The 13,557-nt window shown below is 37.8% G+C and overlaps 1 protein-coding gene across 1 annotated transcript; it reads right to left on the bottom strand.

The window, feature by feature from the left end:
* Positions 1-2,934: 2,934 nt before the first annotated feature.
* On the bottom strand, positions 2,935-13,453 carry LOC126713696 (serine/threonine-protein kinase VPS15). The gene is made up of 11 exons (XM_050413532.1): positions 12,959-13,453; positions 12,625-12,747; positions 12,108-12,153; positions 11,847-12,007; positions 9,870-9,949; positions 8,670-8,775; positions 8,236-8,412; positions 4,970-8,125; positions 3,948-4,195; positions 3,766-3,865; positions 2,935-3,410 (listed from the first exon to the last, which is right to left on the bottom strand). Exons 1-11 carry the CDS (start codon positions 13,229-13,231, stop codon positions 3,234-3,236), a joined length of 4,647 nt encoding a protein of 1,548 aa, XP_050269489.1. The 5' UTR covers positions 13,232-13,453; the 3' UTR covers positions 2,935-3,233.
* Between the last annotated feature and the right edge of the window lie 104 nt (positions 13,454-13,557).

Raw genomic sequence — 13,557 nt, 5'->3', positions numbered from 1 at the left:
GTTTTCTGAAGCTCCTGATGAACAATGAAACCGACATTGAAATTCAGCCTTATATCCCAAGCTCCTAATGAATTCTCTCAACTGCATGAATCAAAACATGATACATAACCATATAGAGATAATTTTATTTTTAAATCAGCCTTCCTCTTGTCCGTGTAGCTCCTTGCACTTTCATGATATAATTTTCTGGTACAACAGGGGAAAATCAAAATAATTCCTTTTATCAGATGCATTCCTCAGTCTTATGTTGCACATGACCAGAGCATCTAAGATGATTGCACCATACTCTCACTTAGTGGTACCTCCAGTTTCTTATTATTGCATTATTTCTAACTCATCTTCAGTACCAATCACAATCTCAACACCCTCATCTTAGCCACAACAGTCTTAGATCAGGGTGGATGTGGGGCCATGTGGGGAATAACCCAAAGAAAACAACACAGCCAGAAGAACTTCACACGGCTCACTTGAACTCAACCTTAAATCCCAAGTTCCTAATGTATTGCCTCAACTGCACGAATCAAAATGTGCCACTCCATGTAGGGCTAATTTATTTTTATCATAGATTACCATGGTTTTTCTTACCACCCTTGACTGAGATTCTCATCAGCCTTCCTCTTTTCCATGTAGTTCCTTCCACTTGCATGATATACTTTTCTTCTACAACTGGGGGAAATCAAAATTATTCCTTTTAGATGCATCCCTTGTTGTCTTTGCTTTCCTCAGTCTTATTCTTATGTTGCACATGACCAGAGCATCTAAGATGATTCCATCATACTCTCAGTTAGTGGTTCCTCTGGGGGGAGATGGAGAGAAGAAACGAAAAATCCAAAGAACACAACACAGCCAGAAGAACTTAACATGGCTCACTTAGCATCTAGGTTAATTCCACATCAAGGGGTTAGCACAATCAACTGGGGATCAAATCTTCCCTTTCCCCTCCCCTTGGGGCCAAAATTACTTATAGTTAAAAGAAATAGATTTTAGGCTACTTTCACTTGAAACCCTAAGAAAACTTAACCAGCTTTATGGAGATTATTTGACCATTCACATATTATTAATCCCACAGATGACACAACCAAAGCAAAAGGCCAACAGGAGTGGCTCAAAATTCTCAAGGTCCCCATTCTTACAACAGGCACACACTTCCAAAAAGATGCATCTCCTACATTGGGAACAAAACACCTTACTCAACTTTGGGCACAATATATACTCACATTCTAATGTCTTCTTTTGAAAGAGTTGCATAAAAAAACCACCTATTAAATAAGAGACAGACAGAAAATTGCAAGAAATAGCAAAACAAAAACCATAATAGGAGTTTCTTAAGTTCTAAAAATGAAAATATATAGATATAGGAGCTCAAAATTTCAAACATTCTCTTAATAGTTTCTAAAACCACAAAGCTTTTCTTCTTTTTTTTAGGGGTTAGGAAACTGACCACCTTCAATAAAGCCTTACAAGGAAAATGGCTTTGGCGTTTCAGGGTCAAGGAGACTCGGCTTTGGAGGAGGGTTGTAGCTGCCAAATTTGGGGAAGAATTGGTTTTTGTGGGGGGGGGGGGGGGGGGGGGGTGGTTGTTTTGTGGACTTCCAAGTTGGAGAGAGGCGTTGACGGGTGTGGCTTATGGAGAAGTATCCACGTGGGTTGGGATGCTTTTAGCAAAAACATCCAATTTAGAGTTGGGGTGGGAAATAGAGTGAAATTTTGGGCAGATTGGTGATGTGGGGATCTTCCTTTCCGTTTGGCTTTTCCGATCTTATACAATTTTGCTTCTAACAGAGCAGCCTTTGTTGACTCTTCTTTGATAAGGCAAGGAGCGGGGGATAGGAGAAGTTAGGATGTTCATTTCATTCAGGGCCCTAATGATTGGGAAGTGGTATTGGTGGATGATTTCTTTCGTTTCTTTGCAGCAAATTTACCTTCAACGGATGATGGTGATCGTATGAGATAGAAGTTGACAAAGAATGGGAATTTCAATATCCGTTCATTTTATCATAAGTTGCGTGGTTCTTCTTCCATTGTTTTTCCCTGGAAAGGCATTTGGAAGGTTAAGGCACTCTGGTGTGTCTCTTTCTTTGTTTGGACAATAGCTTGGGATAGGATTCTCACAAGTGATAATTTGTAGAGAAGGGGTTTTGATTTCATTAAATGGTGCACCATGTGTCGTCGTTGTAGGGAAATAGTGGATCATTTGTTGCTACATTGTGAGAAGGCTCATTGTTTGTGGAGTTCTGTCTTTAGAATTTTTGGGATTTCGTGGGTTCTCTCAAGATCAGTTGCAAATTTAATTTTTGGTTGGTGGAATTGGTTGAGGAAGCATTCATTTAACATTTGGAATTTAGTTTCGTTGAGTTTGATGTGGTGTATTTGGAGGGAATGCAACCGGCAGACTTTGAGGACTTAGATCCGATGACCAGTTGCTTGCCCTTTTTACTGGTTCCCTTTTTGATTGGTCTAGGGCTTGGGGACTCACATCTAGTGCATCTCTCCCTTTATTTCTTAGTTCTCTTTTTCTTTGTAATTAGTTTCTTTTCTTTGTTTTTGCTTTTCTCTCTTTTCTGTAATCTTTATGCTTTGTGCTTTTGTGCTTCTTTGCACAAAGTAGTTTTTTTAATATACATCTTTCTTACTTATCAAAAAAAAAAAAAGTAATTGTCTTAGGCAGACAAGTAACTACGCCAAACCTTAAGGTTAAAGCACATCTCCAAATGGCTTCAATGTATAATTTTTTCCAGGTCAAAACTGTGATCTTGCATACTTATATGCCAATAAAGAATATCATGCAAACCCCATCTTTCCAAATGCTATAATTTTTTTTTTTTTTAAATGAAGGAAGCACAGCATTGTAATTTAGACAATCCATAATTTCTCAGATTACTAAGATAAACAAAGCCCAAGTCAACAGACCAGGAGATATCATGGCAATGGAACTTTCCATATAAAAGCAAAAGGTACAATTGAATCAGGATAAATATCTTACAGAAGCTGATAATACACCATTTTAACTTGAAGCATTTAAATTAAAATATCATAACAACAAAAGAAAGCTGTTGTCAAACAACAAAAACTGCTAACTAATCCTACATGCTTACATGCTATACAAATCAGACAGGTATAATTTGAATTATATGCAAGAGAATCCATGCTTTTAGTCTTAGAATACAATGTACAATTTCAACTAGCATTGGCACTAAATATGTACAAAAACTCACTATGTATGCTTAAGTCATTTACTTCCAAACCTTGACAGCCCCATCCCTACAGCTCGATATTAAAAATCTCTGATTCAACTTGACAGAAGCTAGAGAGAGAACGGAGTCACGATGGCAACCAGCAGAGTCGGTGGCAGCAGCTGCAAGAACTGCTTTTGCTGTCAACTTACTAGTTAGCGGTCGTCTCCTTGTCTCCTATATACCCAAAGAAAAACACTAAGTTTAGCATCACAAGCTATAATTGCATGAGTTGCATAAAATTAAGAAAACTTTCAATTGCCTGATAAACAAGTTAAGGAATTGAAAGCAACAAACACTTCACAAGAAATGAGCACAGTTTGATTCACAATTGTCATAAAACAAGCACCTAGAAAGGTAGGACGATAAGAGAATCATTGGGTGGAGATGCAAATAAAAAAGTTTGACTAGATTCTGACCCCAAAAAAAAAAAGGCAAAGCACAAGCTATTTCCTAAATCCCAAAAAGAAAACATACCATATTAGTCAAATATTATTTTCAGTACACAATTGAACAGAAACATAAAACTTACCTGCACAACTTGCACACCAAAACTCGATCTTGCTTCATAGAAATCATCGTTCCCAACTCCACTCAAGTTCGGCCCACAGATACAGTAACTTCGGTCAGGACTGTAACATCAACAATTAAAGTCAATTCAATCACAGAAATCTCATGAAAACAAGCAAACAAGATCAGAAGTTATTTACAAACCTGTGATGATCCCATCGACGTATCTTCAAGTCAGTACCCCCAGTTAACAAATCACCCCCAGGTAAGGGAAGCAATGAACGGATACCAGGAAGACGAGGGGGAGGTTCATTCAGCTCATCAACTCGGTACCTCGGATTAACATTTCGTCTGAGATCTGGTCTAGAATTTGACTTACTAGATGGTCTAGCCAAGGCCCAAGGCCCATCATACATTTCCGCATCACTATCATAGTTTGCCACCCGCAGTACCTAAAACAAAAGTTGAATATTGTGAAAACCAAATTTAACTAGGTAAAGATTGATCAAATCAATATGTCAATAATACAAGAGATAGTAATCCAGAGTGTTTTATGCCACTATAAGCAATGAAAACCAAGAGCCCCTATAATGAAACATGAATATGCACCTTCATCATTCTTAAAGCAAGAGGTACTTCATAGTTCCATCAATATATAGTCAACTTTGTCATTCGTACATTATTTCTAAGTAAAACTTCACACAATTATTAAGTCAAGGAGGTGGCACATGCTATGCTCATCTTCTTTATCTTGCCAAAATTACTGCCTTTTAGTATATCCATTTGTAACTTAACAAGGTCACTGAAGTAAATTCAATGAGTACAGGGCTCTAGTCCCAGACTTGTGAAGAGTTGGCAAATTTTAGTTTATATGGAATTACCAACTACTTAAAATAGTTGAAGAAAAGATGGACTATGTATTGATGATTCACTTTTTGGGGGCAATCCATGCTCCATCCTAGAGAAAGCATACAGGATATTATCGATCAATTTCTGTTGAACTTTAGATCTCCAACAATTCAACTTAGCTTTTCCACCAAAACTACACTATTGCTTTTATCTTTACTTGAATCTTTCATTCTCCTTTTCTTTTTGGTTGGGGGAGAAAAAGATTTGTTCTATAGTTACTATGTGAGCCCCTATAGGAGATTATGGGAACTCCTGACTCATGCAATGCAATCACACTCTTTTTTAATAAACAATTATTAGAAATAAACCGCATGTACCTGGTGGCAGCTCCCATTTTCTGCATTCCAAAGAGAAACTTCATTGCAACCAGCAGCAACATAAATAAGGGGTCTTGCAGTAATAGATGCAGAGGAATTTGGAGGAGGTACAAAAAGACACATCTTCTCAATGGGGCATGGAAGAGAATACTGCCATGAATTCACAGGTATAAGGAACCTCAGATCCCAAAGTGTAAGCACACCTCTTGAAGATCCTGAAACAAACCAATTCCCACAAGGATCTGTTACCAAAGAAGACACATAGCCCTCCTCTGGAGTTGCTTTTAATGTCCATGAGCTGGAGTTTTTTCTTGTATCCCACAGATGGATCCCACAATTTTGGGTGCTAAACATAACCATCTGACTGAAACTACTATCAGCAGAGTAGTTAAGAAGGCTGAGTATAGCACCTTCCTTGATATCCTTCTTTTTTATGTCAGCAATACCTGAGTACTTCTCAACAACATTACCAAGGCCTCTAGAAATGTAATCAACAGAAAACATATGTATCGTGCCATCACATGATCCAACAACAACCTGAGCAGAGCCCCGAAGCATTGCACTGCACAGTGCTCGGCTTCCCTCCAAGTGATAAGTTAGCCTCGACCTAAATGAGATGTCCTTTTCCAATTTTCTTGAATCCCAAACCTTGACAGTGGAATCATCAGATGCACTCACAAAAAAACTATGATCAGTTGATATGGCTATATCATTAACCGCAGAACGATGCTCCTGGAGGTGCGCAACTAGCACCCCTCTTGGCCTCCAACCTGAATCTGGAATTGATGATGTTCGTGCAAAAGTTGGCAATCCTGTTAGATCAGTTGAAGTGGAGGCATCTTCCACAGTAATAGAACTGCCTTTTATTATGCTAGATGATCCAATCTCTTGAAATTTGCTATTGACATAAGCCACTTGATCATTTTCTCTGCCTTCTGGTTCATGTACCACTCTATGGAACTGTTTTGAGCCGCTGCTGATGCTGTATGAGCCTGAAACAAGCTTAGGTGCTGGAACTGAACTAGCCAAGCTAAATGATTTATTTACAGGATCCATCCAAGGCATTGATGATGAACCAATTCCTGGGGAATTTACTTGTAATGGAGAATCAGACCCAGCAGGAGGAATTCCAACTGCCCGCCTGTCCAAGCTAAAGGAGTACAGCGGTATGCCTTCTGATGATTTATCGCATATAAAACTACTCACACCACTAACCTGTGGCGACATAAAGCCTGAAAATTTCAACTTTTCTGAGGATAGGGGATCTCGAACATCAACTGTGCTACAAGCATTACTCATTAAATTTCCCATGCCTCTAGAATTAGCCTCACCATCATCAGATTCAGTCAGTTCTGGCTGTTGCAATGCATTGCCAACAGGTTTTTGACCATCAGGACTTTGTTGGTTATTGGGCCAGCTCTTCCCTGACCCTCTCCTGAGTATATCCATGCTTTCCCATTGTTTAGAATGAGGTGGTGAGTTGTACCAAATTTTTCTCTGTCTCTCCAACATATCTGAACTCCTGGCATTTTCTAAAACTTGATAACACACTTGTCTTGCAACTGGAGGGTTTAAACATAGAAGGAGAGCCTTGTCAGAAGCCAAAGATGCTGGTTGTCTACGGAGGAAAGGCCGAATAAGTGGAGCAAGGAAAACATAGGAATCTACTGCACCTAAGGTCTCACTGCTAGCAGCAATGAAAGTGACGGCTGACCTTCGTACCCATTGACTGGGATAACATAACAATGGAAAGGCACGCTCTATCATCTCAAGTAGTATCCTCTTCCGCAAGAAACCACTTCTACATAGAATGGCCAAGCAATCCAAAGCATTAACAATTACAGCTTCTGTTGCATCACTTAAAGCCTGCTCAATGTAAGGTAAAAGATATTCCTCCACACTTCTTTGGCCTACAAAGAAGCATACGTACACAATTTGCCCATAGAAAACTGCCCGTAGCTGCTCATCTCGATCATTTAGAAAAGCAGGTAGGATGGGCAACAAAAAGTCATTACTTTGCCTCTGGCCAAAGAAGCAGCATAGATTGCCAATGTCCCGAAGGAGCGCTCTCCTGATATTTGGTGTCTGCTTTGGACCCATAACTAGTTCTTGAACGACCTCTGCAATGGACTTCCTCAGCTGTGCCAATTGTGCATCGCTATTTATCCTTTGTAGTCGTCCAGATGCCTCATTAGACGATGCCAATGGCTTCTCTGTTAAGGTCAATTCATCAAGAACCCCTGCCTCACTCATGCTTATTGAGTGAATCAAGAAACCATAAGCAGTTAGTGCCAGCTTAGCAATATTGCTGGCATAACATGTCCTCACACTTTCCTCTGGATCATCAGGAAGCATGGAAAGCATTGGAAGAATGTACTCTGGAAAAATTTTTGCATCACTTGGGGGGAAATCTCGAACTAAAGGCAGAATATCGCACAAAGTCTCCAAGGAAGCACAACGAACAATTGCTGCTGTATCCGAAAGCATTGCAATAACATATGGAAGCACTCGCTGCAACCGATCTTCATCATCAATATATAGTGCAGAAGACTTGAGTAAGAGTACAGCTGCCCTCCTCAAATGAGGTAACTTGACGTTTCGTATGCAGGAGCAAAGAAGAGAGGCAATCAGAACCATACCCTCACATCTCATACTATCTTCAGGCAATGGTAAAAAGGGCATTCCAAAGGTATCTGATTGGCTGTCATACTCAGACATCAACGTATTCAAATCGCTCATTGTAATCTTTTTCAGAAAGGGATGATCATTTCTCCTAAATGCATTGGAGATAGTCTGAAGCAGGTCACTGGAAGATTGCATCCCACAAGTTTTAAGATTTTGGGAAAACAAAGAATTGGGCGCATCCTCAAGCATCAGCTTGGCACCAGGGTAATGGTTATTCTGTTTAACATCCCTGAGCAGTGTATTGAGATCACCAAGTTCAAATTGATCACGTGTTAAACCTTTCTCTGTCTCCTCTCTCTTTCTACATGAGTCCTTTGTCAAATTGACATTTTGTTTTGCAACCATCTCTTGCGACAGCTTACCACTAGTACTGTTAGAAGGCGTACAGAGTCCACTACCAGTCTCCTCAGATGACCTAGTGTCCATCATTTGCTTAAGTATCTCTGGGAAAACTCTCTGGCACAATGCAACCTACATATAATAATTACATGAAAGCAAGGCACCATATGTGAGTTGCAATAAGTAGCAAAAGGTTGAGATCTTAAAATTCATTTTACATGTTATATATAACAGTTGTTTACCCTCATATCAGAATGAAGAGGATTCCAGTAGCAGTAGAAATTATGCAGGAATGGCGAGAAGTAGCTTGGAAACACAACATCTGCATATTCCTGCAGGTAGCTTTCAGCAGAAAGTCGTGACTCTGGTTCCAGCTGAATCATATGTAGTATCATCTTGCGGATTCCATAATCAGGGATCTGCACAGACAACAAATGGCTAATCATTGAGCATGAAGGCCAGACAACATAAAGAAGGTAAGAGAAACATGACCATAGATATACAGACACCAGTAAGAAGTGATATTGATCAACTCTAATGCAATATTAGAAGGAAGGCAAGGCTAAAAAATTAAGGTTGAGGCTAGAGGTACAACATGATAATATAAAATAAAAAATTATGGCTCCAAAATAAAGTATAAATTAGATGGGGGGTGGGGGGGAGAGAGAGAGACTACCTTCTCAAGATGTTGGCTAGGATCATATTGACCTCTGCGATAAGCAAGAAGTTGGGAGAGTTCAAATGGTGGTTGACCCTCAAGGAAAAGCTCTGCAATGACACACCTGAAACAGTAATTCGATAAGTACAGCTCAGAAAAGAGAGAGAGAAGAGTGGGAGATCTCATGTTATTCACACCAAGAAAAAGATCTGAAAAAACAGGATATATCATTTTCGCATTCAAGTGGCCAAAACAAAAATAAACTTCATTCATTAGTGTGTAAATTGTAAAAACAGCCATCTAAATCTCCTATTTTGTAATGTTGAAGAAATAGAGACGCAAAGGAAAACTCCCATCCCCCCAATAAAGAAGAAGTGAATGAAACTTGTGGAACCAAAAAAATGGTTGTGTTTTAGTTTATCCTAACTAGTGGCAAGAAAATTTTCAAACAAGAAATCTAGTGCAACTCGCTAACAGTCATTATAGGCTTTCATTATCAAATACATATAAATGCTTGCTCATCAAGCTCAACCTCTGAATGCGAAAAGGTAAGAAAGTGATTACTATACCATTATTATTAAGCTGCAAGTTCATCATTGTAGGCTTTCACACGCACTTCGCGTGAGTTCAAAGGCTCTTCTTTTTCAATTCTAAGTCGTAACTGCAAGCAGTTATTGTTTAAGTGTAAAACGTGTGCCCTAATTTATGAAATTCAAATTTGTTTTTACTATTACTTTTACCTTTTTCTCAACCAAAAAAAAAAACATTTTCTATTCAATATTTTATTTTGAGCATGTTGCTTATTTATGTAGGCATCTGTGGGGGGTTGTTAGTGCAAGGAGAAGTTGGTGAATAATTTTAAATTTCTCAATTTGACTTTGTTTCCTTAATCTAACTTATTGTTAAATCACTTTCAATTCGGTAATAGCGTTATTTTTGGAAGTATAAAATTGCGGACATTATAAAAATGTTCTGTTCCAATTATATATACAGATATTATTATAACTGCTTGTAATCACTTTAGACATTTAATTCACATACTATAAATAAATAACCTTATGCTACAAGCAAATTCATAGATATGTATAACTTTCTCAATAAATTTGACATTGATATATCTAATAATAAAAGTTTACATTTGTGATCTCAGCATTTCTTCTGCTGTCAAAATTGAAATTTTAAAACATTGTAGAGATGCTCAAGACAGAGAATTCTCACCCTACAGCAAAAATATCCATAGATGGCCTTAAAGGTGCATCTTGTGCAACCTGCATCTCACCTCCATGCTCATAAAATCTCTGAAAATTGAGCAAGATTGGAAACCATCAATTATCCGATCATCTTATTCAGAATTGAAGACTGGATAAAACTTCATTGGCAAACTTCTATTACAGGAAATTAGCAAAATGACTGCCAGCAAACAGCAATTAATTGCACTAATGTAAACAAGTTTCTATAAAATGCCAACATCAGAAATACAGCCTGATCTTGCAATTGGATCCAACCTAACAGTCTAACACACAATCAAATGGGACCTACAGAAGTAAATTGAGTTATAATATGGTCTTTTTTTTCTTTTCTTTTATGGTTATTATTTTTGAAAGTTTTCATCATATGGCTGTAGTGTCTTATTCAAGTTTCTATAACTTTCCCCTTTTTAGAATTTCTAGGCATTTCAACAAATAATATAATGATCCAAATAACCTTTTTTTACTAAAAAAACTATCCTATTAACTTGATATATCAGTTGGCATTCTACGTGGCTTATTTATGTATAACACTTTATTGAGACAAAAAAAAAAAAGGATAAATGGATGACAATTGATAGAAATTTGAAAAAGAGTTTTTTTTTTCTCTTTTTCTCAACCTTGTCTTATACATTTAGACCCCCCAGCCCTAAATTGTTTTATTGTATAATGCTCCATTTGTTTTGGCAGAAAATGTTTTATTGAAAAACAACTAGTTTTCTTGAAACATAAGTTTGAAAACCTAACTTGTTTTCCTATTTGGTTGCAACCTTAAAAATGAGTTAGAAAACATTTTTCAATATTTGGAACACATAGCAAATCAATAATATTTTCTTGCAATTCTAAATACTAATAACACAATCAAATTGGTTCTTTAGTAAATTTACACTCACCCAACCAACACAAAAAACCAGTCCTGCATAAAATTTACAGTCAAAGAAAAGCCCCACAATTATATTCAACAACTCAACACCCAGATCCAAAAACCAACATACCCAAAACAAACTATACAAATTATTAGGAACATGCAGAGTGATATTACCTTTGGCAAAAAACTAAACAAATTGCTTTTCAAATTCCACAGATCAGCATGGGGCCTCTGTAATGAGAGATATTAGAGAGAGAGTCGGGATAGAATGGGGGTTTAGGAGTTTGAGAGCAGATTTTGATGGCAGGGTAAGAGGCAGATGAAGAGGAGAGACGACAAGGGTAGAGAGAGATGACGGATGTAGAGAAAATGAGGGCATTAAAGATCAAAGGGGGAAGATAGAGGCAGCGATATGACAAGGGTGGTGATGTGACAGATCTGGTAGCAGGGGGAAGGGACCAGCAATGATGAAAGACAAAGGAGGATCAAGGGAGATGGGGGAGACAGAGAGACAAAGGACTTCAAATTAAGGGGGGGAGGGGGAAGAGAGATAGAGAGAGAGAAGGGTTATTTTAACCGTTGTGATTCTTAAAATATTTTCTGCTCTTATTTTGATACAAAAAGGCATAGTTTTTCGTTGACCATGTTTTCCTAAACTGTAAACATTGGAAAACTTTTTCCAGAAAATGTTTTTTCAAAACAAACAGGGCCTATATTTCTCTTCTCTCTTTATCTCATTCTTCCTTCTCTCATTCATGTTCTTTTCTTTTTTATTTTAATAGGTATATTTGTCTCCTTTATCTCTTTAACCCTCTTTCTTCAAAGAAAACCATAAACTCAAAAGTAATATCACCTTAGTTTTATCAAGCAGCAAAATATCAAAATAAAAAGAGACATAACAACAAAGCCATACAAAGTTGCTAAACCACAGCATATGACAATCATAGATGATGGCTCATTAGTCATTACAAGTGACTGAACATGAATCATAGTTTCTAAGTCAAAAATCAATCAGCATATAGCATTTTGAGGAGCAAAACAACATAGAATGAGTATAAACATAAATGAATAAGAACCAACCTCAGGTGCAAGATAACAGAGTCTTCTTCCTCCAGTGTCAAAGAAAAAGGAGAAATCCGAAGGGTCATCATAGGGAATGTAAGTTGGTTTGAAGGATGCAAAGTCAGCAAGGTAAAGCCAATTCCAAGAAGTGACCAGCACATTCTCACACTTAATGTCACCTATGACGATAAACAAAATTAACAGAAATAAAACCAACCTGTGATAACGAAAACAACATAACATTGAACTCCATGTGGATTCCTTCAACAAACAACTCACCATGGCAAACTCCTTTCTCATGGCTCTGTTTAACAGCAAGAAGTAACTGCACACCCAAGAAAATAAAATTGCTGAGAGGAATTGCATCCATTAAAAACTTATATATACATATATACACAGAACTCAAGATGTTTCGAAGGGAAGGAACGGTCTATTTCAGAATTTAAATCTCTTCTTCTTCACACCTTGCTGGAGAGGAGTTCTTCCTTTAATCTTCTTCCTTGTTCTAATTTTTTAGAAATGCTTGATCTTTGTAATTTATGTGTTTGATGTACTGTTATCCATGTACACCCCCGGTGTACCTGGACTTTTGATTAATACAATTCCGTTATTTATCAAAAATATATTTATATATACACACACAAACCAATCAGTTCTTTTTTGGCGTAGGCGGCATTCAATCCCAGGTCCCTTATTCAATGACATTGAGCTAACCGAACCCACATAAACACTTAGAATGCAATGTTTGAGTGTGAGAAAAAAAAAAAAAAAAAAAAAAAAAAAAAAAAAAAAAAACCTGAAAAGCCAACCACTTCTTCTCGACGAGATTGAGGAAAGGCCGAGTACTTAATCGATCGTGCAAATTATTGAAGAAGTACTGCCTCAATAGATAAGCTGCTTTATCTGTTTCTTGCCAAAACTGCAATAGAACACTACCATTTTGAGTTTCAAACAATAATGCTGCTAATAATATTTCAAAATTCTTCACAGCTCAACCTCCAAAACCTTTAAAATAAAAATCCTACAATTACAATTATCTAATCCAAACTGAAGTAAGCACCAGAACTCTGTTTTCAATAATTAGGTGTATTGAAAACCGAATTGAAATTTTAAGAGAGAGAATTTAGGACCTGGAAAGGCCAAACGTGAGGGTGGTCAAGGGCACGGAAAATCTCTTTGATCTGAGAGAGACGGCGTTCGTAGTCTGTGAGATCGATGAAATCGCCGCGCTTGAAATAGACCTTGACGAGGACTAGGCCTTCGTCGTGCTTGCAGAGAATGGACTTAAAGAACCGGCCTCGGCCCAACACCTCCTTCAGAACTAGATTGTACGACGACGGCAGGTCGTGTAGGTAGTATTCCGACGCCGATACTTGTGTCGTCCGCGCGATCTTGTTGCCCATAACGTTACCGTTACTCTCGTTTTACTTGCTTTTCATGCTTTTTCTGGTTCTGTTGTCGTTCCGTTCCGGGGACGGAGCGGAGCGTCAGCTTTTGGCTTTTTATTGATTTTGATTCCGCGAAACGTATTTGTGTAAAAAGTATTCACGTTTCGAATTCGGATATTTTAATTTTGAGTTGGCTTGCTCGTGATCATGTGGCGTGTGAGGATGGGTTTTCCAATCATCCGGATTTTTTTTTTTAAATAACATTAAAAGCCAAACTAATTTGATATGTAACAAAATTTTTGAGTTATAAATCGAGTAAATTATACTCTAGTTTCCCATTG

Source organism: Quercus robur, chromosome 2, assembly GCF_932294415.1.
Source record: "Quercus robur chromosome 2, dhQueRobu3.1, whole genome shotgun sequence".
Classification (NCBI taxonomy): domain Eukaryota; kingdom Viridiplantae; phylum Streptophyta; class Magnoliopsida; order Fagales; family Fagaceae; genus Quercus; species Quercus robur.
Note: the sequence above shows the minus strand (reverse complement) of the source record. Positions and strands in the feature narration are given on the sequence as shown.

Coding starts and splice junctions, on each gene's coding strand:
- LOC126713696 (XM_050413532.1), bottom strand. CDS start 13,231: ATGGGCAACAAGATCGCGCGGACGACACAAGTATCGGCGTCGGAATAC. Junction 12,008..12,107: donor TGAGAAAGGAGTTTGCCATG/GTGAGTTGTTTG, acceptor TTATCGTCATAG/GTGACATTAAGTGTGAGAAT. Junction 8,413..8,669: donor CTAGCCAACATCTTGAGAAG/GTAGTCTCTCTC, acceptor TTGTCTGTGCAG/ATCCCTGATTATGGAATCCG.